At 43.4% G+C, this 20,948-nt stretch overlaps 1 protein-coding gene across 1 annotated transcript in view; it reads right to left on the bottom strand.

Moving 5' to 3' along the window:
- ADAM19 (ADAM metallopeptidase domain 19) overlaps positions 1-20,198 on the bottom strand; it is an 81,222-nt gene extending 61,024 nt beyond the window's left edge. Inside the window, exons 1-3 of the mRNA XM_042948327.1 lie at positions 19,993-20,198; positions 16,912-16,997; positions 12,330-12,400 (exon numbers count right to left, since the gene is read on the bottom strand). Coding sequence (XP_042804261.1) covers positions 12,330-12,400; positions 16,912-16,997; positions 19,993-20,059 — 224 coding nt within the window. The 5' untranslated portion in view covers positions 20,060-20,198. The remainder of the gene's footprint in view (positions 1-12,329; positions 12,401-16,911; positions 16,998-19,992) is intronic.
- Positions 20,199-20,948: the final 750 nt, after the last annotated feature.

Genomic DNA, 20,948 nt, shown 5'->3' with positions numbered 1-20,948 from the left:
CCACCTTCTAGGGAGTCTAGATGAAGAGCCTCAACACATCCTAGAAGCTAGGGAGAAAACAGAGGTCCTGAAGGTGGCACTTCCACACATCTCCCAAATCCAAAAGTATATCCACATATCCTTCTGCATCCCACCCAGCATGCCCTGCTTCTCAGGAGGCTTTCTTTGCCTCCCTAAGTTGTGAAGAAGCCACCCTCTGCCTTATGCTCAGCCTCTTGCAATCAGTCTATGGCTCCCTCCACCAGGTACACTTTGATCCACTAGACTCAGACCAAAGTTCCCTTCAATGGGGAGGGGTGGGGCAAGAGCTTCTTCTCATCCGATGTGTTAAAAAAAAATGCAGCCTAGCTTTGGAGTGTACCTCAAGGATCTTTCCTAGAGGTACCCCATCTACCTCCCTGACCACATGGTTTTACCTGAGGGAAGAGAGCCCAACTCAAAGTAAAAAAAAATTAATAATAACAATAAAATTAAAAAGAGAGAGAATAAAAAATTGAGCTTTAGGGCACTGAAATCCTGGGGTAGCAAGCTGTGGAAGGAAAATAAACCCTTTCCCTAGTCCCCACATAATACCCATCTGAGTCAAAATGATCTGGCTCGTTGGAATACTGAATTCCTAAGAGATTATTAGCACTACAGCCCTGGTGCCCCTTGATCCAGACCAAATATTTATATATTAATTTCAGTCTGAATTCCTTTCTCATTTTTTCCACACACCTCTCCTCCCTCCCTCATCCAAAGCCTCCCCTCCTTTGGATGGACCCAGAAAGCATAATGCTAAATGAAATAAATCGGACAGAGAAAGATAAATACTGTGTGATCTCACTTATATGTGGAATCTAAAAACCAAAACAAACGAATAAACAGGATAAGACTCATAGATATAAGAAACAAATTATTGGTTATTGGAGGAGGGACAGAGTGGGGCGGGGGGCATGAAATAAGTGAAGGGGATTAAGAGGTACAAACTTCCAGTTACAAAATAAATAAGTCATGGGGATGTAAGGTACAGCATAGGGAATATAGTCAGCAATATCAACATAACTTTGCATGGTGACAGATGGTAACTAAACTTATCATGGGGATCATTTCATAACGTATAAAATGTATCAAATCATGTACCCCTGAAATTAATAGGATATTGTCTGTCAATTATACTTCAATAAAAAAACAACAACAACAACAACCCACAGCCTTTTCTCCTTGCTCCTGCAAGACAGAGCTCCAAGTAACCGTCCTTAGGGAAGTTTTCTCTATGCCCCAGTCAGAAAGTCTCTATTCCCACCTGCTTCCTCAGCACTGTACTTGCAACCCTATTATTAAGTTTGTAATCTGCTTTGAATTATGTATGCTGTTTGCATGTTTTCTCTCCCACAGACAGTAAACTGCCAGAGGGCAAGGACACTGTGTTTACATCTATTCCCTACAGCACTTGCATAGTATTTTACACATACATGCTCTATAACATTTGCCGAAATCAACCTTGTGGAATGGAGACAAGTTAGTTCTGGCTTAAAATGCAAGAGATCCGGGGCGCGTGGGTGGCTCCGTCGGTTAAGCGTCTGACTTCGGCTCTGGTCATGATCTCACAGTTCATGAGTTTAAGTCCCGTATCAGGCTCCGTGTTCACAGCTTGGAGCCTGGAGCCTGCTTTGGATTCTGTGTCTCCCTCTCTCTCTGCTCCTCCCCTGCTTGCATTCTGTCTCTGTCTCTCTCTCAAAAATAAATAAACATTAAAAGAACACTTTTTTTAAATGCAGGAGATCCATCAGCTGATGAATGAATAAACAAAATGTGGTATATCCATACAATGGACTACTATATAGGAATAAAAAGGAATAAAGTACTGATACATGCTATTCAACATGGATAAAACTCACAGATATTATGCTAAGTGAAAAAGGCCAGTCACAAAAAAAAAAAAAAAGCAAAAAACAAAAACACCAAAACAACACATGTTGTATAATCTCCTTTACATGAAATATCTCAAAAGCAGAAAACTATAGAGACAGAGAGCAGAGTAGTGGTTGCCTATTGCTGAGGGGGGTGGGGAAAAAGGAGCGCCTGCTCACATCAGTGTGCAAGCGCTGCCTTCACAAAGTACCACAAACTGAATGGCTTAAAAAACAAATTTATTATCTCACAGTTCTGGAGGCTAGAAGTCTAAGATCAAGGGGTTGGCTGAGCCATGCTTCCTCTGAAAGTTTTAAGGAAGGATCTGCTCCAGGCCTCTCTCCCAGCTTCTGGTAGTTCCTTGGTTTATTCCATGACCTCAATCTTCACACAGCGTTCTCCCTGTGTGCATGCCTGTGGCCAAATTTCCCATTTTTATAAGGACACCAGTCATATTGGATTGTCCCATATGATTTCATTTTAACTGATTAAATCCACAATGACTGTATTTCCAAATAAGGTTGTTCTGAGGTCCTGGGGGCTAGGACTTCAACATGTGAATTTCGGGGACACATTCAACCCGTAACACTGCTAATGGCTTCTTTTTGGAGTGATGAAATGTTCAAAAGCTAGGACATGTGGGGTTATACAACTCTAAAAAACATTCAGTTGTATATTTTAAATAGATAAACTATATGGTTTATGAGTTATTTATCAATAAAGCTTTTTTTAAAAAATGGAAGGAGAGTTGGGTTTGAAGAGTGTGCCCAAACTCAAAACTCGACCCACTGGTGACAGTGTGTGAAAAGTTGGCTCCACAAGGGCTGTAGGATGTAACTTAGAGGGAAGTCAAAGGCAATGTGCGTTTATCCACGTGTTCTACATAAAGTCCCCTGATCCAGTGATTGAAACCTAGAAGGTGATCCTCTAGAAGTACCTTCCAAAGAATACAGGGGCGTTCACTTCAGCACTGTTTGTAAAAATGAAAAAAAAGAAGAAACAGCATGAACTCCTATCCATATGAGGTAATTAATTAATCGTGGCATCTTTATCATTATTGAATCTGGACGATGGGCATATGGGGATTCATTATATTATTCTACTTCTGTATGCATTTGATAACTTTTCATTATAAGAAATTTACAATTACGCCATATATATACAATTTAATATCACATAGCCATTAAAAATTACCTGATAAAAAATCATCTGATAAATTTACATGGAAATGTGTCTATAATATGCTCTCATATTCTGCTGCATGACTATAAAAAGGTACAGCCTTCGGGGGTAGAAGCTGTGGAGTGAGAGGTACAACTGATCAAAATCCAAACCATTTTAAACGTATATGCTAAATGACCTTGCAACTCTACCTGTAGGTATCAATCCTACAGAAATGCTAGCAAGTATTCTTAAAGATAATGTGTAAGCTAATTACTGCAGCATTACTTGAAATAGCAAGAATTGGAAACCTAACTGTCCATTAATAAGGATATTAATTTTGATCTATCCATTTAGTGGAATCCTATGTCACCATTAAAAAGAATGAGACAGACCTATAAATATGCTAATATGAAAAGATACTGAAGATAAATAATAAAAAAGCAAATTACAGAATAATATATAGAGTATGATCTCATTTATTTTGAAACTCTATTTCTTGTGTAATTTTTTTCTAGAATTTTATTATCAACGTTTTCAAACACTCCAAAACTTGCTTGTGTAAATTTTTTTAATGATTTGATGATTGTCCATGTTATATTTCCAACTGAAAAAAATTTATAAAACTGAGGATGTCGTATAACCCTACTTGGGTAAATTTACATGGAAATTTACAAAGGGCTTTAAAAAAAATCTATGTAAGATACTAAGTTCAGCATCAATGTGCACACGCTGGATGCCGGCTATCGTTGTGACCTTAAGGTAAACAGCCTGATGGTAAAGGGATCCTTAGACTCAAGAATCAACTCCTGACTTCCTCCAAGTGCAGTACTTCCCTTTGCTCTGACAAGGGTCCATCTAAGGCCAACAGGGCAGCTGACAGCTTCCTCCCATTCATTTTACCCCGTGCTCCTGCTGAAGGGCCGCCAGGAGAAATAAGCTTGAGACAAAAGAAAACCATGGACATCCTTCCTGGCTACACAGGCAGCCCTGGCTGTGGATCCCTGGAAGGAGATAGAGCCGGAACCGGCAAACAAATCCTGACCTCCGTATCGGACAGTTCAGGGTTTTGCCAAGGGAGTGGCTGGGCACTGATTCTGCAGGCACAGAAAAGAGGTACAGTTTGGCTGGCTAGAGAACCCTACAAAGCTGTATTCTTGAGACACAGTTAGGTCAAACTGGGCATGCCTGGAGAGCAGAAGTGAATTTCCTCTCAGGGGCACTGGGTTCTAAGGTCAACTCCTCCAAATTACATTTGGAAACCAACCCAGGGGAATTCCCTCTTACTTCATTCTTAACTGTTTTTCCGACCCTGAGAATTACAAATAATAGCGACTATTTATTACACTTTCATGGTGCACCAGGCCTTGTGCACATCCTCTAAGAGCATTACGTTATTGAACTCACACAACATCCAGCGAGGTGGCCACTATTATTAGCCCCATTAAGTGGATGAGAAAACTGAGACTCAACAAGCTTACGTCATCAGTGGGTGCAAAGAGCCAAGCTCTAAATCCATACCATACACTGAAATCCAGATCCTAATCAAGGCCTAGGACAGACAGAAGGAAAGGGAAGAGGGAAGGTAGAATGGGGAAGTAATGCCAGTTCTAACTGAGATAGAGCATATCGAGCAAGGGCAAGGCATCTGAGAAGCAATACAAGGCCATGGCTAAGAGCCTGGGCTTTGAAATCAAACAGATCTAGCTTCACATCCTGGCTCTGCCCTTCCAACCCAGGTGACCTTGAGCAAGTCACACTGTTCCGTGTCTCAAGGTCTCCATCTGCCAAATAAGGCTAATATAGGTACCTACACCTCAGAGTTGTGAGGATTCACTTAGATGAACCATATAGAGACCTCTGAACAGTGCCTGCTATGTAAGCATCTTTTACATGGTAACAGCTATAATTACCATGGTTGTTGACACCATTATTAATATCTGACCATCATTCCTCAGCCAGAAGTTACCTGAAGGCAGACTGAGCATCAGAGGACATGACCTGGAACTTAGGAAATGCTGATAAGTAATAACCACACAACACTATTTCTCAATATGTTTTTCTCTTGTTGCTTCATGCATGAAGACAGTCACAGGGGCCATGTGCAATGCTATGCCTTATCAAGGCACTTTAGAAAACATTTGTTCTTGATTTTGCATGAATGAAAGTTAGTGTGTATTGAAACCTGCTTGTTATGTGCTAGGCACTGTATTGAGCACCTCCTAATACATTACCACTAAACCTCATGAGCCCTGGGTATTCATTTCCTGTGGTTGCTGTATATTACCATAAACTTGGTGGCTTTAAACATTACAGGAAATTTTTCTTTCCCGATTCTGGAGGCCAGAAGAATGAAATGCATCTTACATGGGAACTGTAGAGGAAATCCATCTCAGTCTACAAAGCTACAGTTGGAAACAACATCTCCAACAGGACCACTGAGCCAAAATCAAGGTGACAACAGGACTGCACTCCCCCTGGGAGATTCCATTCCTTGCCCCATCAAGCTTCCAGTGGCTGCCTGCATTCCATGGCTTGTGGCCACGTTACTCCAGTCTCTACCTCCATGGTTATACACTGCCTTCTCCTGTCTACGATCAAGTCTCCCTCTGCCTCCCTCTTATAAATGTATTTGTGATTTCACTGAGGGCCCCCTAGATAATCCAGGATAATCTCCCCTTCTCAAGATCTTTAACTTAATCGCATTTACAAAGACTCTTTTTTTGCCATATAAAGTAACATAGTCTCACGTTCCCAGGATTAGAATGTGAATATCTTGGGGTGGGGAGCAATTTTCAATTTACCCCACCCTGCAATGAAGGTATTAATATCTATTTTCTATGCATGTGGTAGAATATAGTAAGAGGCAGATGGTTCTGAGTTTGGTTCCTGGCTCTGCCTGACATTGGGTAAATTACTTAAACATCCTTACACTTGAGTTTCCTTATTCATAAAATATGAATAACAATAATACCTCCTTCAAAGGGTTGCCATGAGGATTAAATAAAACAGTGTGTGAAGTGTCTCTGCACAGTGACTGGCTCTCAGCACATGCTCACCAAGGACTGAGTATTATTATGAATATAGATAAAGAAAATATTCAGAAGGCAGGTGACTTGCCAAAGGCCACCTAACCGGGAAGTGTCAGTGCCTGGAACTGAATCTGGGTCTCTGTGGCACCAAAGCCTGAGTCTGTTCTACTCTATGGATTATGATGTTCTGGGTGTATGGGCTCACTCGCGGCCTTCAGAATCAACACTTCTAGGTTATTTCAATTCCAGATGCTACCCAATACTCTCTTCTGGCAACTGTATAGCTACCTCCCTTCAGATCAGCTCTCCTAATTACTGAAACTGAATTTATGCAACGGACCCTAAGAAAGCGGTATCAAGTCTCCAGTGATTTAGAAATAATAAAGACGCTGCTTATGTGAGAATTTGGCTTGCAAAAAGATCACATCAGATTGGCTGGCGATCCATTCGGTCTGCAACTCTAGGGGTTCTGGGCAACGTGGGACTTGTAGATGAAATCCATCTCCATCTACAAAGCTACAACTGGAAACTACATCTCCAGCAGGACCACAGGTGTCTCTGGGGCAAGGTTCCTAGTGTAGTACTTGGAATTTGTATCCGCTTCTGCCTTCGCTGCCTCAGAGTCAACGCAGCAGGGTTAATTGAGTTCCTGGTACTTCAGAAAACATTTGAAGAAGACTGCAGACACTTACAGGCAGCTCTCATCAAATTCTGGTGTCCCCGCCCATCCACTCAACCATTTCCTCGGCACCAGCTTCCTTCAGTTATTCAGTCTCAGCTGTGGGGAATGGGGAGCCCAGCTGCATGCCGAGTTTGGAAAAACATTTTGAATACTTTAGATCTGCCAAATACTTGGTTAAAGAACGATATCCTCTAATTTCTTAAGCCATGTGTATTTTAAGTGAAATGTAATCCATATGTCTGTTGACTCATTTAAATGCAACTCAGTGAAGCATGGTTTACCAAGCGGACTGGGATAGCATCTAAGCCTTTCTTAAGCTGGTCTTTGATCCAGGGAAATTGAAGTTTGCCAACAACAAATGAAGCTCATGACAATAGAGGGTCAGACAGAGCTGTCCTTTATCCTAGATAAGATGTTAAAGTCTACTCTCAACTCAAGAGGAAGCTGGGAAGGTGGAGAGAGCAGAGAGCACAGTGGCTTAGGTGTATTCAGGGTTTTGGTCTGGATCAGCTATATATCTCTCCCAGGCCTCCTTGGAAGGGAAGTGTGGCACTAAGAGGTTCTTAACTAATCCAGCCTGTCTCTTACTGAAAAACTCCTTTCCTGATTGCTAATTCTCCCCTTCTCCAACCCTCCAGTATTATATAATTCAAATAGAATTGAGGGGAAAAAGGAGAAAACTAGGGCACTAGATCACTCCATTAGCAGTGAATGTTAATTTTCCAGGTTGTCACCTCTTTCCCAAGCCAAAATCTAAATCTTATCATCATTTGGACTCAAGGAAAGACAGTATACCGAGGAAATTAAGAGTTCCAGAATGTGCTCAAGAGACCAGCAGGGAGACGTACATGGCCAAAGGTCCTCTGGGCAGAGTGCCCACTAGTTGAGCTACTCATGTGTTTTTGAAGGTGACCTTGTAACCTAGTGATCTTGCCCTTGGGTGCAACCCAATGAGCATCGAGCATCCTGCAAGCTGATTCAACAGTTCAGTGGGCTCTCCTCTTGGGAAAAAGTGCAGAAAGGAGAAGGGGGTGAACCAAAGCCTACATGTCCTGGAGGTGTTCATCTCCCTTGATGCTTACAGCTAAGGAAGAGTCCATTTGATTTCAGCAAACAGATTTTTGTCCAATACAGTTTCTGGGTTGATGAGGCAGTCCTCAGGGTATGGGGGAAATTATATGCAGAAAAAATATTACGGATTTATGACTCAAAATTTTGGGTTGTGAAAATAACAGCCTATAATTTCTTCCCTGTTGTTTCCCTTTTCCTGTTTATGTTGCCTAAACGGTGAGTCCTGAGCTAGAAGTTCAAACTCTACTCCAAGGTCTGTGGTTTTGGGGCACTTGCTTTTATCCCACTGCCTTATTTTCAAGGATGTTTCTTTAACTGGAGAGCAAACTCCCTAAGGAAGGGACTCATTTTCCATTTTTCTACTTACACCACATCCTTTAAATATGCAGTGAAGGAAAAAGCTCTTAGAGCCCAATGGGGACAAAATCCCCATTTTACAGATGAGAAAATTGAGGCCCAGGAGAGCCAATTGGCTTGTTGTTCACCTCTACATCATGTGTCTCTGAGCTCAGTACTCTCTCCACCGGACCACTATGCCTTAATCGCAAGTAAGATTCTCTTAATAACAGCTATGCACCAACATTTGCAAATCATGTGTGAGTTAATGTAAAAGAACATAATATACACTTTATTGGAGTAGAGTACTACTTCAGACATACAGTTAAATCTAAATAAACAAGCATGGAACAATGTATATAGTATAATCTCATTTCTGCTCCTCCCTCCCCAACAAAAATAGCAGCCGGTATATGTGCTTCTGTGCAACTGTGTTTATGCATATCTGTGCGCGTGTTCTCACACACACAGAAAAGGTCCTGGGTAGGCCCACCAAAGAGTGGATTCACCTTGAGCCTGTGAGGCTCTCGTTCCTTAACTTACCATATTTTGGTATTGCTAAATGTTTTACAATGAGCACGTATTGCTTTTGCAATTAAAAAACCATGAGCAAGAAATAATAGTAGCTGCCATTTACTGAGTATGGAATATAAGCCAGGCACAATGCTGGGCCCTTTACACATACCATCTCATTTCATCCTCCCTATGGCTCATGGCACAGCACTATCATTATACCCTGGATAGGGAAACTGAGACTTAAAGAGAATACGCAGTTAGTTAAGTAGCAGAGCCAGGATCTGAACCCAGAACTGTCGAACACGAAACCCATATTGTGGTTAGCCCTACAATGTCACTCCTTTTCACCTGCACTCTATAAAAGATGTGTGTCTCCCATGGGCATACAGCCATTTATCCTGAGTTGCTTCACAGCAGGAAAAGGCTGCCAGTTGTGACGTTATTGAACTAAGGCAACTCGCAGTGTCTGAGCTGAAAGACTGTTTGCTACACCCCGACTCTCCCGGCCCACCCCCTGCTCCTCCATCCCCACCATTCTTGGAAATCTCTCCATGTGTGAATTCCATTAAAGGCCTGCTCACTGCTATTTTGGGCCATGCATTAGCACATGGGCTTTGATTTGATGGGAGAAGGCCAGACACCTCAGGATGATGAAAAATAAATTAGAAATGTCCTCTCCCTTCCCTCAGAATCCCAGAAGCCCTTGCCCACAGTCCTTGCCCTGGGAGGCCTCAGAATCCAATATGTGGGGAAATGTATGGGGATGGAGGAAGCCTTCATAACCTATCAGGATTTAAACTTGGGTGTTGCTTCTCCTTGGAATTGTCATCTCTTAGCTGTCCACATGGCTCACTTCCTCACCTCCTTTAGGTCTTCACCCCAATATCAAAACACTACCAAAGCCTTTTCTGACCGCCATTCTGAAAAGCACCTCCCTCCTGACCCCTCCTGCCTCCCCCAACTTTGTTTCCTCCATAGCACTTGTCATCGGACATACCACAGTTTACTTGTTTACTTGTGTACTGTTCTTGCCACTAGAATATAAGCTCCGTAGGGCAGAACTGTTCTGTTCACCCAGCCATGTCCCCAGTACCAACACCGGTGCCTGCAATGCTGCAGGTACATAATAGATGCATGACAGTGAATGAATCGGTGGGGGAAATGAAGAACCAGAGACTGAGAAGTCACCAGGCATAGGGCCTAGCTTCCCCTCAAATATCACAGGATTACAAAAACTTTAACACAGCAATTTGAAAAATCAGAAAAGCATCATTCCCCCACTTCCCCCAGCTCCCCTCCCCCTCCCAGCTGTTTTGAATCCAGATTCACAAGCACCATGAATGAGAAGGCTTTGGGAAATAAACACACTAGGAAGTCGTGTGCAGTTAGAGTTCCGCTTGCTAACACATGTTCAAAAACAAAAAACCCAATTTGGACGAAAATAGCAGGAAGCTGTCCCCTAGGGATACCTGGTGAGGTCATATTGTTTGGCTCTGCTGCTTCCATTTTTGTCAAGCCTCCTGCCTTCTGCCAACTCAAGGAGGCCAGGAACCACATCCAGCACCCCCCCCGCCCCCACCCCTGCTGTTCACTGGGAAACCAAAGAGATGCCTGGAGCAGCAGACAGTAGAGCTGTGTGCCAGGCTCTCCTCTGGAACCTCTCAGTGTGGGACAATAAAAATCACAACAGTGGTTGATCACCATGTGTTTTATAAGCACTTCACGAGCACCACCTCATTCAGTCCTCACAATCACCCTATGAAGTTAGTCAGCGTCACATTCTGCATTTTATAGATAAGGGCACTGAGTTTCCAAAAGTGGCAACAATTTGCCCCAGGTTACACAGCTCGTAAGCCGAACCTGGATTTCTGTGACTCTAGAACCAAGCCAAGAACACAAATTATCCTACTTTCACCTCTCTCATTTACTTGCTGTGTGACCTTAGACAAGTGCCTAACCCTCTCTGATTCAAAGTTTCTACAACCACACATAAGACGGTTGCACTCGGTGTTTTTCTAAGATGTCTTTCTGCTCTAACTTCCAATGACCTCTTGCACAGGTTCCAAAACATGAGGGAAGGATGACTCCTGGGATCCCATTTACCCATGACATCACCCCCATCACTTGTACTACCCAGAGGAAGTTGAAGGCCCAAATGCTTCACTTGGGGCCAAATAGGACAGATGAGGCTCAGGTGGCAATAGCAAATATTCAGACTAGAGCTGGAAGGCTGGGGTCATGGGAAGCTAAAGCAGGCTCCTGAGAGACAGTCAAGAACAGACCCTCTGAAGGCATTTCCTGCAGGACGAAAGGAAGACAATGCAAGGAGAAATCCCAGTCATGCAGAGCCTATGCCTTCTGAGGACACAGCCAGCCAAATCTGCTCCAGGAAAATGGGACAAAAGGAACCCATTCTTGGGGTGGTTTCACTGTAGGAGGAAAGTAGCAAAAATGTTTGAGATGCCCATCTGTTTAGCTTCCCGAAGGCCACCATATATATATACTGGAGACAGAGGAAAGGTGTGGATGAAGTCCATTACTGTACATGCTGCTTAAGGCATACATTTGCCACACTTCCAACACCACTCACCCTTCTTTGCAAGTGTCCAAAGCCCAAATTTGGAATAATTTATATTCTTGCTTTCCACCCAAGCTCAGCAGCCATTCCCATCCTTCTGGATACGGGAAGGTCCCTATCCATCCCTTTCTTGGCAGTGATGCGTTTGATTACTCATCTGCTTCTAGGGGACTTAAGAGGCTGCCAAGAGGAGGCAGGCAGTTCCCTGAGCCATGCAGCCTTATCTGTGAGGTCTGTGAGGCAGAACTGGTTAGTGGGAAAACACCAAAGGCCTCAGCATCCCCCAGCCAAGTGAGCAGAGCTCTCCAGTGTTCAAGCAGATTGGGAATGGTGAAAAAGCAGCCATGCTTTATGTCTATTCACCTGCTCAATAACATGAATCAAGATACAACTGCACTTGATGGCAAATCAATGTGGAAATACTCCTGAGCCAGGCAGCCACCCAAGATGAATGAGGTTAGGAAGATGGAAGAATCAGCCTGATTAAGCCAGGGGACTGCTGACCATGCCCTTATTGGCAGAATCTCAGACTTAGCTGACCCAGAACAGATGGAGCAGCCCGCGTGTGAGGTGCAAAATCCCAGAACACTCCACCCTGCCTCTCTGCTCTCTGCTGTTTTCCTCTAATCTCCTTCACTTCCTGCCATGCGCTGTGCTGGAGCTAGTAAGACAGCTGCCAAAGTCCTCCAGTCCATCCCTCCCTTTGTCTCTCTCTCTCTCTCTCTCTCTCTCTCTCTCTCTCACACACACACACACACACACACACACACACACAACACACACACACACACACACACCCCTGTGAGCCTGCAGTGAACTCTAAGAGCCCCGGAAATACAACCAGAGGAAATTCAAGGAAGACGTTAAACGGTCCAGTAATTTCACAGCAAATCAAGAGACTGTGGATATGCTGTCTTTGCAAGACATTCCCTACAAAGGAACCACAGATTGAGAGCCTGGGTCATTTAACAAACTGCTTCTTTCCAAAACAATGGCACCTGCATCCGGCGTTGACAGGGAAGTGAATTGTTTCATTTTAGACAAGGAAGAGTCCACTTACTCATTCTTCTTTAGGTCCACGATCAATTCTTGCCCCTCAGCCATTACCCTGAGCTCAGCTTTGAGTGGATGCTAGAAGCAACAACAAAAGAATGTCAGTTCCTAAAAGCAGGGACAAGGCTCCCAGGAAGAGACACAAGATCCAGCACAGTGCTCTCACATTGATCCACAGGAAGTGAACGAGAAAGGGTCAATTGCACTTCCAGCCCAAACATGAAATTACTTCAATCCCCGCAGGACCCAATTCCCCTCCCCCATCCACCTCTCTTCAAACACAAAGGAAAGAAACTTCAAGCTGAGATGTGATGGAAGTGCTCACGTACAGGTCTGGGAAAGGCAAACACACAACAACACAATCTTCAGTGTGGCTCACAATCTTCACATCTGGATTCAAGTGCTAGCTCTGAGCTCTGACACTGTAGTTGTGCCAACCTGGGCGTGTTCCTGAACCTCCCACTAGCTCAGTTTCCTCATTTATAAAATAGAGATAATAATAGTCATCCTTATGGGAACCTTGTAGGGATAAAGTGACATAGTAAATGTAAAAACTTTGTCTCAGGGCCTGGCACACTGAAAGCCCCTGATACATGTTGGCTATTATCTAAAATACCAGGAGAACTCTCTTCATAGTGAGTTCTTATTTTATGTTATTTTGGCTCTTGGTTTGGATGCCCCACTCACCCACCCATTTCAGAGGAGACAACTAGAAGAGCCTCTAACTAAGGTTTTATAAGATACATTTGAAGCACATAAGAACTTACAGATAGCCAAATTAGCAACACACCCAGAATAAATTATTTGAGATATCATGGCCAATAAGCGCGCACACACACACACACACACACACAAACATGTTCAACATCACTGGTAACTGCTCCCGCCAAAAAATAAAATTTTTTAAAGATACATTTTAAAAAATCACAGTGACAAATATTTTTTAGGACCCATAAATCACAAGGCAGTGGGGCATAATGAAAAATGGGCACTCTCATACCCTACCAGTGAGAATTTAAATTGATACAAACTCACTGGGAAATAATTTGAAAGTTGGACCAAGAGTTTTTGAATGTTTAGACCCTCTGACTCAGTAAAATTCTATATTAAAAGAGCAAATGGAAACACAAGTAAAGTTTTATATGCAAGGATGCTCATTACCTACAATAATGATTAATGAAATATGACTTGAATGTCCAATAATAGAATGGTTAAATAAATTATAATCAATCATATGGCAAAACACTAGACAGTCATTAAAAATGACTTTAAATAATTGTTAAACTATCAAGAAAGTACACATGATAATTATTAAGTACACAAAGGCTCAAAACAACACTGTTTATTTTATTTTATTTAAATATGCTTTTGTAGAGAGAAATGTATCAAAAGGTTACCACAGTTACTTCTCAGCAATAGGATCATGGGTTAATTTTATTTTCTTTGCGCATCTTTCTATGTTTTTAGAATTGCTTTTATATTTTACGTGATGGGCTTTTAATCTCTTTTTACCTTATTATCATGGAAAATTTCAAAGAAATTAAAAATTCAAGTCATAATAAACTTCCATGCTTCAACAATTCAACTTAAGGTGGTTGAACTTATTTCAAAGGAAAAAATTATTTATTTGAAATGAGATATTTACATATTTAAACATATCAAAAACAGGACCAAGGGCACCTGAGTAGCTCAGTCAGTTAAGCAGTTAAGCGTCCAACTCACGATCTCACAGTTGTGAGATCAAGCCCTGAGTCAAGCTTCACGCTGACCACATGGAACCTGCTTAGGATTCTCTCTCCCTGTCCTCTCTCACTCTTTCTGCCCTTCCCCCACTCATGCATATGCTCTCGCTCTCTCTCTCTCTCAAAATTAAATAAACTTAAAAAAAAAAAAAAAAGGATCAATTCTTTGGTGTGCTTTAAATGCACATTCTCTAAGTTGGGACCAAGGAACTGAGAAACTCTTGAAGTCTTTTTTCAATCCACAGAAGCTCTTGATAGAGTGGAGCTTCTGTCCCTTTTAAGGTTGATCTCAAAGCTTAGTTTCAGCATCTGAGAAAGTGGGCCAACTGCTTTGCCACCTCTGGTTGGGGACCTTCCTCTGCCAAGTACATTCCTCTTCTCATTTGCCCCAAACTGCATCTGCCGTTAGGGTCCTGGGCATCCCTGGGACAGTCACACCACCAAGGGCTCTGATGAGATCTGAACGTTCTGATACAGGAAGCTTGGGCAACCCTGTCCTTTGCTATTTTTGCACTAATTCATCCTATTGACTTCTCTTAAAAAGGGACATTTCAAAATCATGGGGAGAGGAAGCTAGGTGGATGTTTGCACAATAACTTCACTACGGGATCCACATCTCTGTTTCTGATGCCCTGATGCAGCTCTGTTAACACCCATTCTGGTTGCTGATCCTTTGCCACTTTACTCTGGGATGTTCCAGAGCAAGAACCCTACCCAATGACACTAAGCATCAGGACACAGTCCCAAGTGGGCATTTGAGGAAAAGTACACACCAACAGAGCTGTAGCAATTCCCTCATTCAAGGAGTAGACGGCCATGTGACAGTCCAGACAAAAAAGGCAAGTTGACACACATCTAAGCACTGCCACATCTCCAAAGAGACACAAGCTGCAACATGAGTATGAGTATTTATAAGTGGGCACTCCAAAAATATTTCCCTCTGGTGTGGAAGATGCTCAGACACTGATATTTATACTTCCTGCAGGAAAGGGTTAAAATTCCTTTCTCTTTAGAGGTAGATTAAATAAATAAAATAGGGGTGCCTGGGTGGTTCAGTCGGTTAAACGTCCGACTTCGGCTCAGGTCACGATCTCACAGTCCGTGAGTTCGAGCCCCGTGTCGGGCTCTGGGCTGATGGCTCAGAGCCTGGAGCCTGCTTCCGATTCTGTGTCTCCCTCTCTCTCTGCCCCTCCCCCGTTCATGCTCTGTCTCTCTCTGTCTCAAAAATAAATAAAATGTTAAAAAAAAAATTTTTTTAATAAATAAAATAAATATAAATAAATAAATAAACAAATAAATAAATAAGTAAATATATCTTCAGCTCCATAGGGTATCAGAAATCTGTCCTGTGTATGTGCAGCCCCCATACGATCTGGTACGATATTTAGTATACAGTGAATGTTCAATGAATGTTTGATGAATGAATTAATTACATAAATGAGAATAAGAGGCCTGAGTGAAACCTACCTTATACTCTCTCTCTCTCTGACATTCATTCATTTGTTCATTCAATGGATACTTATGGCACAGGGCACTGTGCCGACTAATCCTACAAAATATTTTGACCCAGATTCAGGGCAGACAACGGCTAGGAATAAAGACAGGATCTAGAGCTCCACTTTGTTTCTCAGGCCCTTCCTGAGGATGCTAGGCATCCCACATCTAAAAGGAACACAGAACCTCTACAAAAAGTATCAGATCCCTTCCTTGAGCAATAATGGATAAATTGGACTATCCAAGATCCTGTTTTTTAAAAATAACCTGCTCTAGGATAGCCATCCATCAATCTGTCTAGACTTTCCCTGAAGCTATTTTTAGCCTTTCCTACTTTTTGATGAAATGAATTCCATGCATTTATTGTCTTTAGGATAAAATGTTACTTACTTTCATTTCTCCTAAAATTTTTGCAGGAAGTTCCCTTAATAAATTCAAACTGAAGCATTTTTGGACATGTCTGTATTACTCTAGCCATAACTTCAAGGATTCCAAGCATTTCTCCACCCCCAGCCCCCATTTACCTTTCCAGACTCAAAAGCCACAAAGTCTGAAGTCTTTCCTGCTTTTATATGCTGCCCAATAAATCATGAGCCCAAAGGACCTTATTAACTCTCCCTTCTCCACAGTCCTCTTTCTTCCTATCCCCTCTAAGCCCTATTTTATAAATGAGGAAACCGAAGTTCAGAAAGTAGAAAGTCCCATAGCTGGTTACTGGCACGCAGCAATCATGTCTTACTTTCTAGCCCTTTCATGACTCACTTGAACTATAAAGACCAGAACCACAAAGAATATCCTAGATGTACAGGTCCTCTCTGCATAACAGGATAATATTTTCTGTCTTGCTCCCAATCGCCTTGAGAAAGCCTGTGCATTTTTCTGGTGTTATGGCCCAAGGAGCCCTACTGCATTTTAAGATGTATTTCCCAGTACTAGATCCCTCCCTGACTCTTAAAAATAGCTTGAATTATTATTTTTCTCTTCAAGTAAATTATGTCATCAATAAAATAAAGCATGTATATATAGACAAAATATAGCAATGACAATATTTAATCAATTCCATTTGAGAGATGGTGATTTTTGTGACTATTTGCACTTAGCTTGTGTCAGCATCAATAATTTTCATTTCCTCAACTAATAGCATTTGAAAGTGTTCTACAAGTTTGTCATACAATGAAGGCAAGTCCCATCTGGGATTTTCAAAACTAATACACAGAGAGGATGTAGAGTGAGTCAGAAACAGAACTTATAATGATAACTGGGCTTCCAGGAAGATTAAGAAGGTGGCCTGCCACTTCACAGAATGGAGCTGTCAGCTCCTGCCTTTGAAAATAAGATATTTTGGGGTCTTACCTTTTCTTTCGTGGGGTTTTCTGCAACCTTCCACTGAGGTATTATTAGTTCATGCTGCAGCTGGGGGCTGCCTTCCCCGTTTTCTCCTGCCAATACAGGATGCACAACCATTGGTATCCCAGGAGTTTGCACCCTAGCTAAGCTAGGCATGCATTGCCAACTGGAAAGAACACCTTATTGGGTCATTAGGAGACCTGCTGGATGCCAGGCTCTTGGCACTTCCTGAGTCAAGCACTCTGCTAGTTGTTGGCCATATAGTGGTACACAGGGCTTACCAAGGTCTCTGTACTCCCCACAGTTTACTTTCTAGAGGTGAGAGATGCACAATCCACAAATATTCTCAAATGGTCCAACAGGGTCATAGAATAAAGAGACACTGAAGAGGAAGTACCTATTTTAGACAGGATGATCAGCAAAGATGGCATTTAAGATCTGAGAGACCAGAAGGTAGCCATGCAAAGATCTGGGGGAAGAGTGCCCCAGGGAGAGGCGCTAGCAAGAGCAATCAATGGTCATGGGTGAGCAGAAGTGGACTTGGCCCATTTAAGGAGCAAGCAGAAGGTAGAGGTAGAATCTAGTAAATGAGTGGGGAAGTTGGTAGGAGATGTGGTTGATTGGTAGGAGATTTACTAGGTAGAATCTAGTCAATGAGTAGCAAAGTTGGTAGGAGATGTGGTCAGCAAGAGAGCCACAGGTCTGTATCACAGAAGCCATGGAAAGTGTCTGGATTTTATTATAAATAGACTTGGAGGGGCACCTGGGTGGCCCTGGGTTAAGCATCCAACTCTTGATTTCAGCTCAGATCATGATCTCATGGTTCACAAGATGGAGTCCCTAATGGGGCTCTGCACTGACAGTGCAGAGCCTGCTTGGGATTTCTCTCTCTCCTTCTCTCTCTGCCCCTCCCCAACTCACACGTGCACTCACGCTCTCTCTCTCTCTCTCTCTGTCCGTCTCTCTCTCAAAATAAACAGATCAGTAGGCACTGGAGTGTTTAGACACAGAGCAATATGCTCTGTATTCAGTTTTTAAAAGATCATCCTGCCGGCTGGGTGGAGATGGGGGGTATGGTGGGGGAGGGTGTGGGAGTGAGAGTAGAAGCAAGATGGCCAGGCTGGAGACCTGGTGAGTGATGATGGTGGCTCAGACTAAAATGACCTCAGTGGAGAAGAATGAAGTGGTCGGATTCTGGGTATGTTCAGAATCATGGGTCAGATTCAGGCCCATGGGTGATTCCCACTGAGCTTCAGCTTGCTCATCTGTAAAATGAAGACCATGATACCCACCTGCCTATGTCACAGCGTTGCTGGGGAGAGTCACAGTGAAAGTGCTCCCAGAACCACAAAGCATCCTGGCATTACCTTGAGCTTCCTAATGGCAAGTTTGCATTTGCAGATCACTTCCTACTTTCCAAATCACTATCACCACTTGGTTCTCCTTCATCCTCAAGACAAGATAAGCAGCAGGATTCCCATTTTGCAAAAAAAAGGTGAGTTGAAACTTGTTTGAGGAGAGATTTGTTCTAGGCACTGCAGACCTCACTCTTGCAGATAACCTCAATAAACTGGTAGTTTCCCAAAACCTAAACAAATTAGTCTCCACAAGAATAGGTTAAATCCATAGGACTCCTGGGGTGGGGGACCTAGATTTAGGGAGACTCCAAAAATCTATTCTTTCTAAACCAACCACATCAATCACATAGAATACAATGAGTGATATGAAAGATAGCCACAGCTGTTCTGTTAGAGTGGCAAAATTATGAGTGATTGATGTTCCTTTCAGATTACTGATATAATGTATTCTCAATCAAAATATATCTGAAAAAATAATCTCATTAGACTAGCATTAGAATCATCATACTGGTAAAAATCAGAAGCAGTGCATCCATTTACTCATGTTTTCTGAATGCTTAACTATTTACCAAGTACTATGCTAGGTGCTTGATATTCATGGGGAAACCAGAGAGGCATAGTCCCTGCTCCAGTGGCTCTCAGAAGTCTGGATTCTTTGCAACAAAAAGGAATTATACGACATTTAATGGAATATTTAAAGGAATGAAATTATCTTTATGATCGCAAAAAAAAAAAAATGCTGAAAGCAAGTCTAAATAATAGAGGAACACAGTATATCTTAAGAAAAATTGTTCAAAACTTGCAAATGAGGCAAAAAGCAAGCAGGATGTCCTTTCAATGTCACACTGGAGCACTATTTAACAAGCCCTCTCATACATCACCAAATTTTTCTAGGGGAATGTACATTTGTTTGACTTTTTTTTTAATTTACAACGAATTAAAAAACCATACTCTGTGAACTTAACATGTTAACTGTAAATTTTTGTCTGGTAGAGAGGCAAATGACTTTAGTATGGGAGAAAGATAACTAAGGATTATGGTTGTTTCCCCGGATGGGGCACTGACCACTTTCACATCTGTCCCAGCACATAATTTCAACAATTCCTGGATACCTGCACCATCCCTGTTCCTCTAATGCTTTCAACCAGCTACACCACCCTACTCGCAGCCTCGTTAATGAATTGAAGGAATCTTTGCCACCCATTCATCCTATATTTGTATGAGTCATGTTTTTAACTTTTTGAAGATTACACTTCTGCGATTTCTTGATTTAATCTATAGTCATTAAAGTCATGTTTTTGCAGAATGTAACGATGTGGCAAACGCTCACACTGTAAAGTGAAGAATGCAAGACACAAAACTGTGCATATGGTACGGTTCCAATTTTATCGATATATATTTATAGGAACACACACACAAAGACTGGAGAAAGGAGGAGAGACTAGGAAAGCAGCGGAAAGAAGCCAAAAGCAGAAAAACAGTGGGAAAAGAGAAAGAGGGAGAGGGAGGCAAGCCAGGGAGAGGACCGGCTGTTTTCTGCCTGCTCTGGGTCTCCCGGACCCCCACCACCTCCCGGGGTGCACAACGTGGGAACAAAGCCCGGGCTCCCAGGCTGGGGGACCGCGGGGGAACAGCCCCGCGGAGTTGCAGGGGGCGACTCCCACGTCCTCCGGCCACCCAGCCCACCCATCTCCATCCTCACCCAGCGCCCTCGCACCCCGCCACTTACTTCTGGTCCACGCCGGCAGGGCGAGCGCCAGCAGGCAGAGCCGGACGGCGCCCACGCCCCCGGGCATGGTGGCAGCGGCCCCTTGCGCGCTCCGCGCTCACAAGCACGCGGCCATGCCAGCCCCCCGGCCAGGCGGCGGCGCGTCAGGATCCCACTGCTCTCCCAGCGCCTCCCAGCCCGGCTCCCAGCCATCGGCGACGACGCTCCGCCCTCAGCTCCGCAGGGCTCCGCCGCGGGGTGGAGGAGGGGACGCGCCCAACAGGAGGGGGCGGAGGGACCGCGGAGGAGGAGCCTGGGGGACCCCTGGGCAGCCCAGTCGGCTCAGGTAATGGGGACCGGGGGAGGGAGGGTCGGAGCCCGAGGAGGGGCAGGCTTCACGGTGCGCAAGGCCTAGGGAGGGTCGGGGGGCTCGGGCTTCTAGGAGTTAAAACTGGACCCCTGTCTGCACAAGGGTCCGTTTCCTCTGTCCCACACTGTGCTAAGACGTCTTGGGTGACACCCAGAGGCTACTCACCCAGCACCGTGCCCTAGAGGCCGCCACTCTTGGAGGCAGGCTCTGAAAGAGTTAACCGAATCACCGAGCACAAAGAACTAAGTGCTATATGGAGTTGTTTTCTTAGCAGGACACAAATCTAGGAGCCATTCCTCTGACTGGGAGGAGGCGGGTGTCGGAGAGAGGATTCCCAGAAGAGAAGACATCTGAGCTCCGGAGGAGGAGAAATGGAGCACCACGCAGAGAAAACGGAATAGACAAATGTACTAGGGCGGGAAAGCCCACAGGCTGTATTTGGGGAAAAACCGAAATTAGCTATAGTTAGGAGTTAGGCCTTTGGACGGAAATGAAGGGAGATGAGCCTCCAAAATAATAAGGACCTCACTTACTGAGGACCTACTCTCTGTTCAAGTAAGAAGAAAAAAAAAAAAGTAACTAAACTGGATACAGCCCTCACTAAGTG

Source organism: Panthera leo, chromosome A1 (assembly GCF_018350215.1).
Source record: "Panthera leo isolate Ple1 chromosome A1, P.leo_Ple1_pat1.1, whole genome shotgun sequence".
Taxonomy (NCBI): domain Eukaryota; kingdom Metazoa; phylum Chordata; class Mammalia; order Carnivora; family Felidae; genus Panthera; species Panthera leo.
The sequence above is the reverse complement of the archived record's forward strand: the minus strand, read 5'-3'. Positions and strand labels throughout refer to the sequence as shown.